Below are 20,089 nucleotides of genomic sequence, written 5' to 3' on the forward strand. Positions count from 1 at the left end.
CCTCTTGTGAGGCAGAGGAGAGTGCAGGGGCTATAGGAACTCTTAAGAGAAAATGGTGCTGCCTTGTCTTTTCTTGGGCAGAAAATTTCCTGAATGACAGCATTAACACACACACATACACACACAAAATTATTCAATTATTCTCCTAAATAAGCTTTATGGCATTTATGGAAATGTCTTCTCAAGTTTATACCTGTTTCTTCTGTAAGAGGAGAAAGCAGCAGCATTAAGTAACAATTGTTTATTAATGCAAGACTAAAAGTATTCACAAATACTCAGTCACACCAATCAAGATGCAGTTTCTGTGACAGGACTAAATTACACAGTTAACAGATGAGCTTAGTTGTCTTTTTTCAGCTTTTACGAAGCATTATTTCTCTGAACTGATCACAAGAACAGAAGGCAATAAATGTGATTTTCCATATCTTAACACAGAAAAGATCACATCCATAGTATTGAGCAGTATCACATGATAAACCTCTAACCCGGCACACCTGTACGCTGTTAAATCAGTGTTACTGTAGTGAAAAACATAACGTAGTTACTTGGAGTCACGGCTTCTAGTTGTTATTGAGGACCCACCACGATGCTGAAAGAGAAAAGAGTTCATGTATTTACATATGCAGTGTTTCTATCACGTAAAATTTCTAAAGAGAATAGCTTTTGTGCATAAGTCACTGCTGGTGTAAAGAAATGGTCAGTATATATGCAGCTATACAAAAGCTGCACACTTTCAAGGACAGAACCTCTCCAGGCAGGGGAAGGACACATGCAACAGTAGGAGACCTGATCATAATTGGTAGGAGAATGGCAATAGCACGAAAATTTATATCTCCTTTAGATAACATCCAAAGAAGTATTATCGTGTCTGAGGTGGATTTGCAGAGAATTAAGCGCCCAGATCCCAGAGAGCAAACCACATAAATTCTCTCTGTGAGGGGCTGCCTGTTCTGCTGCATGTGACGGTGTTGTTGCTGAGCAGCGTCCCCTGGGTGCTTCTGCTGCCTTCAGTGACTTTCATTCCTGGTGACATCATTCAATCCTGATACTGCTGTTTTGTTTTTATTTTGTTTTGCCTCACAGTGACTTGGAAAATGGCATTTTCATAGAAAGGAATCTGCAATCACTACATTATACATAGGGCCAAAGTGAAACATACTTGTAGCTCTTCCCCCACAGTCCCTCCCCGCTGGCCTTTTAAAATTGAAATCTTGCAAAGAATAACAGCGAGATTTATAGAGAGAGAAACAAGGAAAGAAGGAGGGGATTGTGCCCATATCTTAGGTGCCAAGTGCCCTTATTGGAGAGCTGCTCAGAGACTGTGCGTTTTGCGCTGTACAGTTTGGGGATTAAGTTCATTAACACAACTTGTACCAGCGGTTGTGTCTGTAAACTGTATTAACTGATAATAAATGAATTATGGTACTGAAATACCATGTCTTCCTCAGTCGTTCTTAGCTGGATAAGTATATCTGTGCTCATTTTAACTCAGGTTGTATGTAATGCAGCAGATTCAGGTGGTGATTTAGAATCATATCAGCTCTTAGTTAATCCAGATGTGCCAAGAGGTGTAGCTGCATCCGAGCTAATCTGTTTGTAGACTAAGGCCTATCTTATACTAATTGAATGGATTGGTTTCTTCCTTCCTGATTTTACAATGATTTCCATTTAAAATTCTCCCATGTGTTTAAAATTCTCCCATGAAATTCACCTGTAACATTGCAGTCACCACTTTTTCCTTTATAAACATTTTCTCTGTTTCAAATACATATGCAATTTGTGTAGTTTATATACGTGGAACGCTTCCCATTAAATAAAAGAACAAAAATCAGCTATCTAGTCAGACGTGTAGATTCCAGATGCTCTATGGAACACAGTGAATGTGTGACTTCTGCTTGCCCCAGCCCTGAGGAGTGCAGGCCGAGATGCGGCATTTCCATGGCAACTGCAGGCCGCACTCCTCTCTGCAGGTACCTGCGTGCACTCTGCATCCAATTTCACACATTTAGGCATTTATAAACAATATATGTGTCCATTTTGTTCTGTACTAATTGCACATTCTCTAGCTGTGAATAAACTACTCTTGGAATGCTGCTGGTTGTACCTAGCTCTTCAACACAAAGACAGTGTGGTAAAATGCTGCGTTGTTTCCTATAGCCAAATTTATCTTAAATACAGCAGTTTTCCAGTAAGACACAAGAATTGAAGGGATTCTTTGTTCATAAGTGCAATCCGCTTGTATTGCAGGAATCCTGACTTACAACCAAGGGTTTGGCTCATGAGGTCTGTATATTCATCTTTTCAAAGGAGACCTCGGGTATAAGCATAGGTAGTATGTTTATTTTACCTTTTTATTTTAAACTTAGGCTATAGTCAGACATACAGGGTCCTGCACTGCATGTACAGTAAAACTGGTTAATAAATTCTAATTACTAGTAATTAGTGCTCCCTTCAGTTAATGTAAATATGATGAAATTGAGTTCATCAGGAGGCAGTTTTCTTTGCCTGAAGATCTTGAACAGAGTCTATTTTATGATTTGCAGATAGTATTGTATACTCTAGATAATTTCTTAAATAGTGTATGCTATCAAAACACTTCATACCATATAAAATAAAGCAGCGGGGTTTATTTTTGCTGATGCATTTTCTGGGTTTGTTTCTTTGCTTGTTTTTGCTTAAAATAAAACCATTTGGAGTCCCTTCCACCTTCGTAATTTACAAAAGCAGAACTGACTAAAGAGTGGTCTTACACATTGGACTCATATAAGGAACACACCAATACAGCAGAACTTTTCACATGCAACAAATAAAACTTTGTGGAAAATAAATGGTGTTTACCAGGAACTAGCATTGTTGTAATGAGCTCTGGAGTTTCCAGGAAGTCCACATTACTTCTTTGGAACGTCTTGCTGTAATTCATCTGAAGGTGGCTAAATCATTGTTAAGAAAAAAATAGAGAGTAAGAAGACAAGTATTAAGAGACTAAATATTTTTATGTCTATCAGATCCCCTGTGGCGCAAGTGGTAGAAGTGCCGCTCTGCTACACAGAGGCTCGAATCCCGGGGGTTGGGCTCGATGATCTCTAAGGTCCCTTCCAACCCGCACGAGACTATGATACTATGAGATTTTTTGCAGTTCATGCCATAGGAGAGATTTTGTTCAGCTGCTAAGTCTGACCAAAAGAGTCATTCTGGGAATCTGATGAGGTGCTGCAACGTGCTGTTGGGAGGCTTTGGCAGAGCTCCCTGCAAGTGCTGCTCGGGTGTGTTGCTGGATGCTGCACCTCCTCTCTCCTTCCTTGGCTCCTGCAGTATCCTACAACAGCATCACTGAACTGTGCTGAAGCTGTTGTTTCTTTATTCTTTTGTCTCTGATCAACTGCTGCCCATCCAATGTTATGCACTTGTCTCTATTCTATGGCTGTGTTCTTCTGATGTTCTTATCTATAAGCATCATTATATTTTAGTCTTTAGTAATTGTATTTATTTTGAAGCAATGTGATCTATTTAGCAAGAGCTCTCAGAATCACAGAATTGCAGGAGTTGGAAGAGACCTCAAGAGATCATCGAGTGCAACCCTCTGTTAAAGAAGATTCAATACACCAGGTCACACAGGTAGGCATCCAGGTGGGTCTTGAATATCTCCAGAGCAGGAGACTCCACAGCCTCTCTGGGTAACATGTTCCAGTGATTCATCACCCTTACCTTAAATAGGCTCTCCTGCATGTATGTATGGAACTTCCTACATTCAAGTTTTAGACCATTACTTCCTACTCTATCGCAGCACACCACCAAGAAGAGCCTGGCCTCATCCACTTGCCTCTCACCTCCCTTTAGATAATTATAAACAGTAATCAAATCCCCCCTCGGTCTTTTTTTCCCTAGGCTGAACAGGCCCAGGTTACTCAGCCTTTCCTCATAAGGAAGATAAGAGGAGATCAATTAGCAGTAGTTAATTTGTATTCAGTTCTTGCACACAATTGCTTTCCAATCATCAAGCCTTCCTGTATATATGTATTAAAACAACAAATCCAGTAAGAAACCACCGCTTACCTATTCCAGACACTGTTATTCTCCCAGAACTCATAAATAATGAAACGGGAATCGCTTGGAAGCTTCTGTATGGAAACACTAGGAAAAAATGTAGGACAGAACTCATTCAATCAAACATGTCGAAACTATCTGTGAGACACAGGCCAGGTGCTTTGAGAGCACAATGTAGCAACAAAGTATGAAGACAGGTTGATTTCTAATGAAGATAAGCTTTGAAAATAATATCTCCTGATACTATTTACTTGTTCTTAAGGCATGCAGCTAACAATTTATCATGGATAAAATGTGTCCCATAATTTAGCTGTGATTGTGTACACCAGATTATCTTGTTTATTGTATTGAGATAATAAAATTCATAGCTTCATAGCACGTAGGGAAATTACACACAGTTTTTAGATACATAGCACAGCCAATAGGTGGCATTGCAGACCTGCCAAATGCCGAACTTGGGAAAGAGAAAGTTTTTGCCTTCGTTAAGTTGCGTTCTGAAATGGTGTAAGCTCTCACTCCTGTAAGGTGTGCAGTCACTGAAGTTGGATGTTCTTTCTCATGGGGAGTAACACTCTTTGTTCTTCCAGCTTAATTTTCTTGTTTTTATGAATGCTGCTGATAGGATCATTGTTACTTGTGGTGATCTCATAGCAATAAGGCTTGTTAATTAGGGACCTGGCAGGCAGACTTTGAAGCCTTTGAATACATGAGATCCATACTGTGTACACATTATAAAAATATTTATTTCATTCTGGTCTGTAATGTGCATATTAGTAGCATTCTCAGGTCTGTTAAATTCAGTATAGTGGTGAGTCACTTATTCTTAACCCTGCTCTAGTTTCATTTGAAAAGGAGCAAAGCAAAAATACACTATTGACAATTTTGCTTTTCAGTTCTTTACATTCTTTATTAGGAATGAGAATTTAACAGTGACAAACTAAGGGAGAGATTTTCAAAGCTTCCAAGCAGGGAACTGGAAGACAAATTGCTTGGTCGCTCACTTACCATGATGGATGGCAGATGAGTTTTCCAATAGATGTTGTCACTCTAGGAGCTTCCAGAAGCTGTGAAATGGTGACCTACAAAGCCTTTAAAAATGGTACTGTATCTCTGGGATTATCTTTATGGTCACAGCAGGAATTGGGGGGCAGGAAGATTATGCACAGGACTGTGATTGTGGTAGTAATGCTGTACTTACTGCAAACAGCCACTCTGAGCAGAAGCATACTCCACGTACTGCTTCAGAGCAAGCCGGAATTCCTCAATTTCTTCTTCTATCACAGACATTTGACGCTGAACAATCATTATGTGCTAAAGCAAAAAATAGGAATAATGATGATAATGTTGTATTAATAAATTTCTTGTACTTCAAACTAAAAAAAGGCTATTATAATAAATCAGAATATGCAGTCATCAAACATCTTTAGAATCTTGCTGGCCATGAGCCTGGGCACCCTGCTCTGGGTGTCCCTGTTTGATCAGGGGTTGGGCTGGATGGACCCAGGGAGCCGTGACACCATTTTCTTCTTGCATGAGCTTTGTATTTGTTTGAATGCATCCTTTGAAAGCAGTGTAGAAGTTAGCATTAAAGTTTTGTATGGGAATTTTGAGTTCTCTTCTGTTGTCTCTTTCACATTGTATTTTACACACTAAAAGCTATCCTTTTTTAAGAGACAAGTTGAGATTGTTGTGTAAAAACCCAGCATTGAAAATCAAACCCCAAAACATCATCTTGGAAAATACTTACAGATCTTGCATTTTCTTCCAAAACTTCCTCTTCAAATGGCTCAAGCTTTAAGTCCTTTCAGGCAGTTTAAAAAGGAAAAGAAGAACTATGGGTAGCAGTTCTACAGATGTACATTGGTCTCACCATTCACCACATTATTTTGATAATTATATTGTTCCACCTCTAGCAATTATAATTGTCTTCTTTATTATCTGCAAACCATATGTAAACACTGCTTGCAGAATCTTGTGTGTTTCAGTGTTTAAGTTCAGTGTTCTGCCACATTTTTTTACAATACTGAGCAGGTAGTTTTTCACTTGTAATAAATCTGCGTGTTCACAACTGTATGTTGGTCTTCATTCAGAAGAAACAGATGTCATCTTAAACTGTGTGGACTACAGAGAGGAGAAAGGATGGTAACTTGAAGCAGACTTTCTGCATAAAGAAAACTATGCAGAATATACTTTTCTAGGGGAGATTATGACAGATTGGATCAGAAATCTTTGCTGAAAATGAAAGAACAAGCAGAAGAAAAGAAATACACACCTTCTTTTCTAGCCTGTCAATCAGCTTCTGGAGTCTGCTTATCTGGGTCATCCACTGGCTCTCTTCCTCAATCCAGCCTTTGGAAAACATAAATAACGAAGAAGAAAATGTTACTAAGTGCTGGAACATACCATCTTCATCTATTTTGTAAAAATCATTAACTCAGCTTGCAACTTATTTTGCTTCTCAAAAGAAGACCGTGCTGCAATCACTTCAGTGTTCATTTAGGTGTAATTAATGTAAAGCCTAATTTTGAATTAGCTAGCACATCTAAATTAAAGGTTTGAGATGAAGATTTGTTTTTTCTTTGCTTATGCATATGTGTTACATAGACATTTATATTGTGAAATGCCATACCTGTGTTAAACTGAGGGTTACTGGGTGATAGGCTGTTGTTCCTTTGAAGCCTTCGAGCTGAGCGTTTTCCTGGCCACTGCACTGAGAGCACTTCTGGTTTTGTTGGACCTTGTCTGCACAGGAACACAGGACAGTTCGTAAGGTAATGCAACAGAGAGAGCATGTCTCCTCTTTCTGTTTTCAGACGCATGTCTTTTCCTGCTTCTTCTCCTTCATCTCTTTGTATCGGCCTCTTTAAACTAAGAAAAATTATATTAGAAATATCTATTGCTACTACCGAATTCTTTTCCAGATAATTTTGCTACAAATAATTACTTGTGTCTTTAATGACTTTAATGACCACATTGCTTGTCATAAACAAGGAAAAAAAAAAGGAGAGTTAAGATGGCATAAGCATATCTTTCAGTGAGTGAAAGCTTGAGGTCTGTCAGTGACATGGTTCTGGCCTTGAGGAGCTTGAGGAGCCCTCCCCGCAGTGTCATCTTGTGGAACCATCTCTGCAGAACTGGGGTTACACAGCAGCTGAAACTGAGGGATGAAGTTCACACTGAAGAAAATTTAACTGTATTAAGGTAGTGTTTTTGGGTAGCACTTACTGCCACATATGAACAAGATAAAATCTCTTAACACTAGAGCCAAATTATGGTAGTTCCCCAGTGTGAAGACTTAAATTAGCTTAGGATTGCCTTAGTGGGGTTATGCTTCAGACAGTTTTCCCCTGTGTTAATTCAAACATAAATGAAGACAATTTTGCTTTGGGACTGAGGTGTCTAGGAACTAACCACATTTTTTCCAAAATAGCTGCAGTTTGAATGCTCAGCTTGCCTTGCTTCTCTATTGCTACCTCAGAAAGCAAGAAGGATGGTATTTGCTTCAACAGCTCATAGCTCCTCATTTTCTTTGCCATGACACACACTGACTATCCAAGAAGATGTTTCTGAAAAGCTGTAGTGGAAGAAAAAGCTGGAGGAAGAATTCTCTGTAATGCCCTACTTGGCAATCAATACAGAAGAGAAAGCTGGCAACAAAAGGGATACTTGTATTGCTCAATTTTACATTTCCAAGGTAGTCATTTGAGTTACAAGTACTCAGGAGGCTGGAGATGCTGTCCTAGAAGGCAAGTCAGTATGTGATTAATGCAGAGGATAGCTTAGAGCACCTAAGTTAGACTCCAGCTCTGAAGTGGCCATTAGAGACTTCTTTCACCAGTGGTGTAGGGAGCCTAGAAAGATGTATGTGCAAATAGTGGCACTTATATGCTGTGCCTGCCCTGTGCAGCTTTTAAAACCTGTGTAATTCTTGTGGTCAAGCTGTGGCACAAAACCCCAGCATGATACTCATGTACTTCAGGAATCTCAGAACCATCAGCAAAGCAGTTAAAAGAATGACAGTATGAAAAGGCAACGCATTTTAAAACATAAAGAAGTTTTGAGATCTTAGCCCATCAAACACAAAGGCTTGTGTTTGGTTCTCCCTTTCATCTTTATAATAACATACAGAGGATATCAAGTCCATGAAGCCAGGCACCCATTCAGAAATGTTGCAGCCTTTGATCCTACAGGCTCTCATCAATGAGGAGATGCCATTAAATACAGCTAAACCTGGATACTGATTACCCAGGTGATGTAGAGCTTATAGACTTAGGTGTGAACTAAGACTATAGGCCTCATGTTGCAGCAAGAAGCTGTAACACGTAAGACCCTGTCTGTTTCTCTTCTTCGTGATGGGATTGTTGTACAACCAGGAATGGAAAAAAAACAAACAACAAACATAAAGCCAGAAGAAGCAAAGAGGCATTCAGTGACCTTGGTTATTTCAGAGTTCTACACATTGCATTGATCTTTCTGCATTTGATATTAGATAGTCAATGGATTTTAAAAGAAGTCAAAGGATCAAAGGTTAGGACACAACAAAGTGCTCTCCTTTTTTTCACTCCTACATGCAGCCCGCCATATGGTCAGAGTGGAAACCTCCTGTAGTCAGTCTGAGGGAAACTATCAGCGAGTTCCTATGCAGAATGAAAAAAGAATTCTTATTCTTATTTCTTATCCTGTTAATCCCTGCATCAAGGTGCTGGATGAAACACAAAATATCTGGGTTGTTTGTGGTGGCCTCCCTCCATGCTGGCTACCAACCTTTCCTGACGAGTCTGCTCCTCTGTGGTTTCCATGGCACACTCCAGGGAGGTCTGGAGGGACTGCAGTTGGTTCAGCGTTTCCTTCAGGAGAAAGCGAGTCACAAACTGCTCCAAATTAGAAGCTTCTTGATAGTCCTAAAAATTACATTAAAAAGAAACTGCTGAGGATTTGCATATTGTGTTAGAAATGTGTGAAGGAAAATTCTGATTTAATTGAGAAAGGAAGCAGCTTGGAAGTTTTGGTGCTTATACAGACAAACCACGTAGGACCTCTGAATTTCCAGGTATGGACACTCTTCCCACTCAAGACAAGAGAGGCCCAAGTATAAGTTTTGCCAGCATAGTTTCTACTAAAAAAACCCCTTCTCCTCACATTTTTTTTTTTTTTTAACTCCAGTTGACTGCAATACCATATTACTTCTTACATATCGGTAAGCCAAGATATACTTGACAACTATTGAGGCAAATTTAGAATTTTTGTTCACATCCATTCTTGTGAAATGTCATTTATCTGGCCCAGCGGCCTGTCTCTGCCAGCGATGATGGAAGAGGCCTTGGGCAGGGCAGGTGATGGGTGATGCTGCCAAACTGCAGGTGGAGTTTTCCAGGGCAGCATCACCCAACACCTGCCCTGCCCAAAGCCTCTTCCCATCATCAGTTTGGCTCGCACCAGAAATGGTGAATTTTGAATGTAGCAATTCTTGACAGGTTTTGGTTCCCGTTATTTGTTTAGTTATTTTGGAAGCCACTTTTCTTTCAGTTCATTAACGACAGTTATGCTTTTTCTCTATACCAGCATCACTTAAACTTTGCTGAAAAAGTTTCATCAGATGGTGTCAAGGTATGCAAGAAATCAACTTTACGTTTAAAACAGAATAAGGTTTTTGAAGAATTCTTACAATTGCACACTCTATCAATCACCCCAGGAATCATATTTCCAAGGACAGGATCAACATCAGCATTTTGAGTAGCCCAGATGTGCACACAAGTAAAGCTGGCTGCTCCCCCTAATAAATGCAAGAGAGAAGCTAGGCGAGACCCTTAGAGCCTCTGCTTACTTAGTAGAGCCCTCATCAAGAAAGGAGAAGTAAAATAGCCTTCCATGTCCCAGACTATGAATGACTACGTTATCTGCTGCTCTTAGGATGGTAGTCTGGTACCCACTTTTTGCCCTACATCTTGTTGTGCACTAAATCCATTCTGCAGATAGCAGAAGGGTATCATAGTATCCAAGGAGCACTGAATGAAAGATTTCTGTGGTCACTCCACTTGACACATGATGGTCTGCTAGTATTAAAGAAAGCTAGTTATGTAATGGCATTGCGTCCTACTCTAGCTGAAAACCTCTTTGAGTATTTGTGGCAATGCACGTGGGGTGTTTTTAAGCTCCTCCCAATTTTTGAATTCTCTTTGAATTTACTTGATTTTTGCATTTTTATGTTTTCAATCAGAACACAAATAGGAACCACCCATGAATTATCAGAATTACTTATATAGGCAGGAGCTTCATGACCATCTATATTTATTTCTGCTCTCTTCCAATGAATGAGGTGTGAGGCACACTACAACCAAATCACTTCTTATTTATAAATTTTTAAAAGAGTATTATTTCTGGATATCCAAAAATAATCTCATTATAGCTTCTCACTCACAGTAAATCCAATAGCAGCATGCTGAATTAGAACTTAAAATGTACATCAATAATGTTTAATTTTGCAGACTGCCCAGGTGGGCCTGTGCTGTTGGGGCACAATGTAAACACAAGCTATGTGATCCCTGTTGAAGCTGACGCCTTTCTGATTTCATCAGAAATGCCTTCCTACGTATGAAAGTTAATGTGTTTTTAATCAGACTTACTCCGTGTTCATACACATACCAGGAGTTAGTTCTTTTTGTTCCTGTTCTGTTGTCCCATAGTGTTATCTATCTCTAAAGCCTTCCCAGTGGGAAAGGTCCCTATGGTCTTTGAAAATGGTTTAGGGCTATGTTATCAGGTACATAGATAAAGATAAGCTAGGCAGGATGTTAACACCACCTGTGGGAGTCTAGAATTATTAAAGACTCTTTCCTCGTCTTTTACCCAAATACTGGTATGTGTAGTCATAGCCAGTTAGGTAAATGGTTATTTAAAGCTTTTCTTTAATTAGAGAATTAAAAAACAAACAAACAAACAAAAACATAACACTATTTCTACAGATATTATTTAAAGCTCCATTTAACTTCCTATCATATTTGCAAACCTGTTTAATTCATGAACTGAAACCAGTCAAAGTACTTCTGTTGCTTTAAATGAGGTCTCTTTGTGTGTCCCAATCGAAGGACTCCTTTCCTTCTGTGGAGAATCAGTGTGGCTTCCACGTAACAGATTGGAAAGTCTGACCAGCTTGTTGAGTGCCAAACTCCTGCCTGCTGACACATAACTGCTACTTGTATAATTAATTAGTAAGAAGTTATGGGAAAAAAGCAATAAGCATTTACGAGTTGCCAACACTGTAATAATTTGAGTCATGGAGCGAAAAAGATTTTCAGCTACAATACAAATTATATCCTAACTCCAGTTCATAACAAAGAGGAATTACCAGCCATGCTTTGCTACCAATTCACCATTCTACTTCCTACAGAAAAGAGTCTTAATTTCTATCTTATCTAAAGAGCATTTCACCAGATGAAAAAACATTCTGATTTTGAACTAATTAAAATATGTACCAATCTATTAGGTGTATGTTATGTTATGATCAGACTAACTGGTAAGCAGAGTATTTATACTGTTGGCATTGTCTCAGTTAGTAATGGGATCAACTGATGGTCTCTGTACTTATACTTAAAAAATGACCTGTTTCTTGCATGTCATTATCTTCAAATTACAGTTCATTAGCATACACATTATACTACACAGCAGTTTGGGAAGTCCAAATGAAATAAGTCTTTGCTAACGTATCATTCTAGTTGTTAGTTTTACTGATTGTGAGTCAATGAGGGCAATTTTCCACATTGCCCTCCTTGAGAGACAACTGACCTTTGAGCAGCTAAGATTTGAGTTCCCATTAATGCTACTGAGAATGCATATAATTACGGATTTCCCTATGGAAAAGGTCACCGTGGCCTTTAAAACTGACTTACAGATACCTTAACACGTGCAGAAGAGGAATCCTTGTATAAGGAGAAGTATTGGAGACTTAAGTATCCCCTGAGGGAGCCCACCTCTCAGCTGCTACAGGTCGTGACTCTGGATCCTTGCAAGCCCTGGTTCCTGCCCCATCCTCTGCCCTCAGGTGACCTGATGCTGACTCCTTTATCAAAAAAGCAGCTCCCTGATGTGGAGAAAGATGAGGATGCCTGTGTTCATTTATCAAGAAGCAAGAAAACTAAAAGTGGTTGGAACAAAAAGAAAACTGAAATCTTTCTGAAGAGATGGGATATGAGACAAGACCCACAAACTTATGTGAAAGGGACATCTGCCAGTCATCTATTCCAGTCTCTGTACAGAGCAGGGCCAGCTCTGTAGATCATAATCATCAGAGAATCATAGACTCATAGAATCATAGAATGGCCTGGGTTGAAAAGGACCACAGTGACCATCTAGTTTCAACCCCCCTGCTATGGGGCAGGGTCACCAACCACCAGAGCAGGCTGCCCAGAGCCACATCCAGCCTGGTCTTGGATGCCTCCAGGGATGGGGCATCCACAACCTCCTTGGGCAACCTGTTCCAGTGCGTCACCACCCTCTGTGAAAAACTTCCTCCTAATATGTAACCTAAACCTCCCTTGCCTTAGTTAGATAGATATCCTATCTTCCCTCAGCCTCTTCTCCAGGCTGAACAAACCTAGTTCCCTTAGTTTCTCTTTCCTATCATTTACTATTTTACATTGTATAGCATTATTTTACTTAATTTACTTATTTATTTGTACTTTATTTGTAGCACTTCATATTGCATTTAGTACTGTTACATAACTGAAACTTCCTATTTTATTTGTAATCTCAAATTCATTTAATAAAAAATTACTTGCACATCTTTACAGAAAACATCCTCGGGCAACTGAAAAGTACTTATCGTTGAGTCAAAATTAGGCAGGAATAGATCTACCCTGTATGTGTAGGTACAATATTAATAGGACATTGCCCTAGGTTATGATTTTAAATTCAGGATACAAAATTAAGCAGAATAACTCTACCCAGAAGAAAACAAATTCATGCCCTTTCCTTTCAGTGACGAGGACCTATTTCTTCAGACAGTAGGACAGTATCATAATGGAATTGGAACAAAATCAGAATTTCAACAGAAGCCAGACCCAATGATGCTCACTGTATTTTTCAGTGGCTTCACACAAACTTGACTTTTAACATATCCTCTTTGAAAGAGCGAGCAGATGCATAACATCCCAAACTATTAAGTTCTACTAAGAGCACTTGGTAGCATAGAGAAAAGTAACTGCCTTATAGCAGCAGGCAGCAAGATAAATGTAATGCCACTGCTCCTGAGAGAAAGCTGTATGAATAGATGTAAGGCATCAAAGACAACAGAAGAACAGATAAATTAAATTAATTTCTTGTTTGTTTGTTGTTCTTTGTGAAGTTATTTCTATGCACTTTCTTGCTTAGAGGTGTGGATATTAACTAATTAAGGCTACGTCCTTCTCTTTCTTTCCTTTCCATTCTTTAAGTTCTGGCTATTTAGTACATCATTTTTGGCAGAGTTTGAGTACTGTCTCCTTCTGACCCAGGAAGTGCAAGACTTCCACAAAGAGCAAAGGAGTTCCTGAGAGTTTCCTCTCCTGAGAAGAAGAGGAAAGGGATTTATCTCTGAAATGTGATTGCACAACCAGTCAGAATTAATTTCTTGCAGCTTGTTGAATTTATCTGCACTGACCTGACTTGCATAATATTATTTGGCTTGACTTGTCATGATATTAAATTTTATAGGTAGAAAATAGTGTGCAATAAAATCCCAGAATATCATTTAATAATGCCCTAGCATAAAAATAGCTGCTTAGCCATAGGATTCTCTCTGCCTGGTAGCAGAGAGCAACTGGTGATATATTTAGCACTGTTGCCAGCATTCATCTCCTCAGATGAGTTTATAGCAGACAGCTGAAGAACTTTTTATTATGTGGATTTAAGCAAAAGGGATCCAGACTCCAATCCTAACCAATGGCAAGTCTCTCTCTTCAAAAATTTGGGGATGAAAATAAATGGAAAGGAATTTAGGTATGATCTTCTTATATCCGTTCAAGTGGCACTTATCACTGGGTTTTTACCAGAAGACAGCTGAAAACAGGTGAAAGTGCACCATTTTCTCCAGAAGCACAAATCCTTTGATTTGATTGACTGGCTGGATGATAAATACTTTGAGATGTTTTCTGATGTGAAACTCAAAAGTGCTCATTCTTCCCAAAACTCTCCTTTGTCTGTGATCTATTAACTAGTGTCTCATAACTTCAAGAGAATTATGAGATTTTAAACACATTCTGATAATTATGAGAATCTTTGTCACTGTAATGGAAAGAGCTACGATACGTGTCCATTTAAACTAGTAAAACAGAGCTGACTGTTATTAAAAGATGCCCCAAAGCTGAAAAATGTAAAGGAAGAATTAGCTGTGTGCTGTTAAGTTATATATACGTTAGACTGCAGTGATACATTTTCATCAGTTGGCTTACAGTATTAAAAATAGTCATTGCATGCAGCAGTATTACCACTGCTGCTCTCCCTGTCTTGAACTTCATTTGTCTACCTTCGGATTTTATGTAATCTTCATCCTGAATAGATTTATTTCTCTTTTTTATTTAAATACTTATTTTAAATAAAGAATAAAAGGAATAACTCCTTTTTGTTCCAGAACTGCATTTCCAATGGAATCTGGCTATCTTGCGAAAACATCAAAAAGGTAGATGGCTGTGGTATTTTAGACTGACATCGTTACTGACTGTAACAATGAATCTAAGAAGATAATGAACTAGACTCAAAGCTAACACATGAAAATTAATAATCAGGATACCTGCCTGACACTAATCTCAGGCAGCGGGAATGTAACAGTTATTCAATATATTAATTCTGAGAAAGGTTAATTTGCAAAAAGTGTAGTTTCAAAAAGACCAAGACAATGATTCTGGAAAAAAAACTGCTGCCAGCCAGTCTAACACAGGTTCTGACAAAACAAAAAAGCAATCTGAAGCTTCATTTTCACTCAAACAAAATGTTAGTCATGAAACCCTATTGCTGAGGTACTCTCATATAGGTTTTTTGTTTGTAGTTATTGGTTTTTTTTTTTCCAGCTATTTTGTTTAAGGAGACAATTTATATAATTTCTTCTGTTATTATTACTCAAATATGCAATTAAAAGAAAAAACTAAATCAAGGTGTTCTGGTTCATAGTGGTTGTCAACACATCTAAGTGCAGTGATTTGCATTATTACTATAACTGCACTGTCTGTAACTGAATTGCGTGTCCCTGCATTACTTTTTCAGCTCCTATAATCTCCTCTCTAACTGGCTCCTATTTTTAGACTAATCGTTATTGTTTTCAGTAGTAACAAGGCTGCACTGGCTTTTTCTTTTTTCTTTTTTCTTTTTTCTTTTTTCTTTTTTCTTTTTTCTTTTTTCTTTTTTCTTTTTTCCCTTCTTCCTTTCTTCCTTCCTCCCTTCCTCCCTTCCTCCCTTCCTTCCTCCCTTCCTTCCTTCCTTCCTTCCTTCCTTCCTTCCTTCCTTCCTTCCTTCCTTCCTTCCTTCCTTCCTTCCTTCCTTCCTTCCTTCCTTCCTTCCTTCCTTCCTTCCTTCCTTCCTTCCTTCCTTCCTTCCTTCCTTCCTTCCTTCCTTCCTTCCTTCCTTCCTTCCTTCCTTCCTTCCTTCCCCTTCCTTCCTTCCTTCCCCTTCCTTCCTTCCTTCCTTCCTTCCTTCCTTCCTTCCTTCCTTCCTTCCTTCCTTCCTTCCTTCCTTCCTTCCTTCCTTCCTTCCTTCCTTCCTTCCTTCCTTCCTTCCTTCCTTCCTTCCTTCCTTCCTTCCCTCCTTCCTAAGCAGAAAAATTAATGACTTCATAGAAGCAAAGAATTAGATGTTCTGTGTCAGTCAGTAAATCCAGCATTTTGCTGTTTCATGCATATAATCATAGAACCACCGAGTCTGGAAACAACCTCCATGATCATCTGGTCCAACCATCCACCTACCACCAATATTTCTCCACTAAACCATGCTGTTTATGTGCTCTTTGCTAACTTGCTGAGCCTTGTCTCTGGCTGTCATAGACAGACTGTTTTGGTCTTCTCCACAAAATACTTGCAAAGAACTAAAGTTCATCCAAAGCAAAGCTGTGAGACTTCACAGCTTAAAAAGAGAGAAACTTTGCAGTGTCCTCACTTCGTATGTTTGTCTGCTGTTCCTTTCACTGTAAGGTCACAGTTCTTTTATCTTCAAAAGAAGACCTGTACATCTATATTTAAAGAAGGGCGCACTCAGAGGTATATATCTCTCTTGGTCCTATTTTGAACATGTAAAGCGTCTGTTCTGGCCACAGTGCTTTCTGGCTTTTGTCTATTCAAGAAACGCATTGTATTGTTGAGGAAGAAAAGAGTGAAAACAATGAAATAAGGATGATGAAAAGAAACTGCAGAGGAAAACATGAAGGAGATATCTCCAGTTATTGTTTAAACCAATTCCTATTTTGCTGACAAGCGAATGAGGGAAATTTCTGTTGTGTTGCAGTTGGTACTGCTGAGGGGGCAAGGCAGCTTCATGTTCCCCAAACACTTTTTTTATGCTGCATTAAAACCATTCTAGGATCTGACTGAATGTGTGTTATCACTTTGGGCAGCACTGCTTCATCACATATTCTCTCCTTATCTCTTATCTTTTGATGGACTGCGTGAAAATGATCCACTTATTTTGGCTTTATTGGATTTGTATTCAGAGAGGAAGTTATACAGGGTCAAGCTCTACTCTCACTCACTGACTGTAAGTTTTAAATGTTAGTTATAAAAGTCAGCTGTAGGTTGCACTTTATAAAAGTATAGAACCTACTGCATTATTTGTTCTTGGAATTAAAATATATGACCTAGTAAGTATAACAATACAACAAAAGAAATGGGTTGGATATGAAGCATTTAATTGCTAGAGGTCTGGTCACTTTTATGTCAGATCTGCTGCTTTTAAGCCACTCTGAGACAGCTCACAGGGTGATCTGCATGAGTACTACACAGACTGTGCTTGTCAGAAAAAAGAAACAAGCAAGTGTCCAAACAGTGCTGCTCTCCAAAGGAAGCTTCTCTGCTGGGCTGAGCTGCTCTCAGTAATTCCCAATCCTCACTGATTTTATATGATATGTTATGCACTGCAAAGTTTATCTTCCAATCATTTGTATGTGACTGGAATAAAAATGCAGGTCGCGAAATGTATTATGTTAATTTGGGCAATAGGGAAGTTGAGATAACACAGAAGCATATTTAAATAAAATACGTATTGTTATAACAGATGTTGGGGGCAGGGAGATGGAGAGATTTCCAGTGCTTCTGTGGATGCGTGCTTCATCTTAGCACCATCCTTTGAAGCAACAGAGCACAAACTGTTCCTACATCAGTGAGCACTTCCTATCCTCTTATCTGATATGCTGCTGCCTTGTGTTTGTCAAAGTAAAAATCCTGAAATTTAGACTTTGCTCTCATCGCGCTCATTTGTAGTGGATCAAGTCCTGGGATGCTCCCATCTGTTTGAATAAGATCACTCAAACAGTAAGCTGCTGTTCAGTTTGGTTAAGCTGGAAAGATCTGACTCCAGAATGGCCCTATAATGTCTGGAAACTGAAACTGCTAAAAGACTGGGATATTTTCATTCTCACATAGTACGGGGACCAGAGAAAACCTTGGTTCAGGAAAACTGCGGCAATGTTCCAAAGCACAGAGGCCAACAGAGTACACAGAAACAATGTTGCAGTTGCCTTGCAGGAGTCAGTTATCTGCTAATCTGCTGGTTTAAAAACATCTACACACAGAAACAATTTTGAGTGATGGGGATGATTTGGTTGATCTTGACTGAAAATGGTGAGTCCATAGAAAAGCCAAATTGAATTGCTCCACCAATGGGAGACCTTTCTGATTAAAGGCTGAGTAATTTGGGTCTATTTGTAAACAGAATCCAAGGTGTTCATTCATGCATGTGATTTCCAGAACTCATGGTAAATTCATAACAAACCAAACACAAGTCAAATTGATTTCATATACAAACGCTTTTTGGTGTATGCTTGGTACTACGCTTATGGATACGACTTGCATAATGTTACATACGCTTTTAACAAATTTAGATTTACATCTGAAGAAAAACACATTGAACTCTGCATTTACTTTTTTAATTTGTGGGTTTATAGCTGAAATAGGGAAGGTTTATTCATTGAGTTTCCACATTTTCAGAGATGCAGTTCACTAAGATGTGTCAGGGGTTACCTTGGAAACAAGCTGAACAATTTATCCCAAGCTCCAGCTCTGCAGCTGCCTCTAATGCAAAGAATCTGCTGAGAATCAGCTATATAGATTGGTTGGACAGTAGGTATTTCTATAGGAAGGACTAATTGTTTACCTGACGCTGAAGCAGAGAAATAAAATGAAGTGGCAAGCCTCTTCCATCCCAGGTATTTAAAACCACCTATATGAAATGGCACATTTTCTGGGGATGTTTAGCTGAGCCTGAAAGACACTGAGCTTTCCTAAACCTATGAAAAAGCAGAGGGATGGAAAGCACTCTGCAGCCCTGAGAACTGAACCAAGTCATCAAATCACTGCAATGGTTTGATCATGCAGCATATCTGTTTCTTGAGAAATGAATTTTCATTGTCTGCTCTGGAGACTGAACTGGGGCTTTCATTTCTGTACAATGCCTTATTTGATGATCATATCTTTGTCAGGAAGCTCTGTTTTGAAACATTTAAGAACATGTTTTGGGTTTGATGGTGTTCCTACATTGTCAAATAAATGGAATTAAGGTGGTTTTTCTTCAGTGTTAGCCTTGCTGTAGTTTCACCACCCTTAAGATATAGTTATTTGGGATATTCCTACAAGAGGCAAACCTTTTAAATCTTCAGTCAGAGAGGTTAAACTTAAATATATATTTTTAATGGCTTCTTTAAAGGAGACAAATACAGCAAATACAACATTTATTATTCCAGACTTTCTTATCCATTTTCTAGTCAGGCCAATGCTTGTTACTTTTCCTCCTCTGTAATTAATTTCTAAGTAATTCTTAAATGCCGTGTTCTGTTTACTTCCAGTAGTTATCAGCTGACGTGTCCTGCCCTCTAGCAGCATTTTATGCAAGTGGTTAATCAAGCATTTGGTTTGTGGTGCTTTGTTTTGTATTTTTTATTTTGATTTTCGTACAGCTCACATGAATTAATCTGTTCTTTAGTGCCCACCCCAATGGGGCAGTGAGTCAGTGTGCATTCACTTCACTAGATGAACAGCACAAACTGGGAGATATTCAGCTCACTGGCTTGAGCTCTAAATAAATAAGCCACATTTCCAGGTCTTTATTTTGTCAGTTCATGTAAAATGTATGAGTGCTGTACTCTTGCAAAAGCCTGAATGCCAAAGATCATTCTCTGATAGAATTCCTCATTGATTGCTGATTGACTGAAGGATGCAGATTATTTCTTTTCCCCCATGGGATCTCATTGAATACTTTCAGCTGCATTTAAGGTTTTGCCTCAGCTTGTGAATTTTTTCCACCTTGAAAAGAACACTTAGCTACAAGACAGCCAAGGAAAAACCATATTACCCAAAAGCATATTAACTTCCATTTTGTAACTGGACATAAATGATGTTCTCCAGGGGTAGGTACTGGGGTCTATCCTGTTTAATAGATTTATTAATGACGTGAATGGAGGGATTGAATGTACTCTCAGTAAGTTTGCTGATAACACCAAGTTGGGAAGAAGTGTTGATCTGTTTGGAGATAGGAAGGCCCCATAGTAGAATCTGGACAGGCTGGATCACTGTGATGAGGCCACTGGGAACCAGGATCAACCTGACCAAGTACCAGGTCCTTTGTGATTCTGTACCAAAGCTCATCATGAATGATCAGACACCGGACTGGGAGGTGAGCATGAGCAGATGTGACTGAGCTGAGCTGAGTGAACTGAGTTGCAACAGCCCTTTAAAATCTTTTAAAACTGTCCTGGAATCTACCTTTAACAATAACACAAATCTGACACCTGTGTACATCTACATAATTTAATGGCAGTCAGTAGCATAGTTTGCTATTTGAATTTTTTACTCCCATTTTCTACTCCAAGAGCTTATTT

The 20,089-nt window shown here is 38.9% G+C and overlaps 1 protein-coding gene across 2 annotated transcripts in view; it reads right to left on the reverse strand.

Annotated features, from left to right (window-relative positions):
• Positions 1-226: 226 nt before the first annotated feature.
• NECAB1 (N-terminal EF-hand calcium binding protein 1) overlaps positions 227-20,089 on the reverse strand; it is a 42,466-nt gene continuing 22,603 nt past the window's right edge. For both annotated transcript variants that reach the window (XM_085537233.1, XM_015855955.3), the window contains 8 exons: positions 8,809-8,945; positions 6,674-6,786; positions 6,317-6,393; positions 5,792-5,845; positions 5,243-5,355; positions 4,054-4,131; positions 2,839-2,930; positions 227-589 (listed from right to left, as the gene is read on the reverse strand). In XM_085537233.1, coding sequence (XP_085393359.1) covers positions 561-589; positions 2,839-2,930; positions 4,054-4,131; positions 5,243-5,355; positions 5,792-5,845; positions 6,317-6,393; positions 6,674-6,786; positions 8,809-8,945 — 693 coding nt within the window. In that variant the 3' untranslated portion in view covers positions 227-560. The remainder of the gene's footprint in view (positions 590-2,838; positions 2,931-4,053; positions 4,132-5,242; positions 5,356-5,791; positions 5,846-6,316; positions 6,394-6,673; positions 6,787-8,808; positions 8,946-20,089) is intronic.

This window comes from Coturnix japonica, chromosome 2 (assembly GCF_054131305.1).
Source record: "Coturnix japonica strain WE chromosome 2, WE-NBRP24, whole genome shotgun sequence".
Lineage (NCBI taxonomy): Eukaryota > Metazoa > Chordata > Aves > Galliformes > Phasianidae > Coturnix > Coturnix japonica.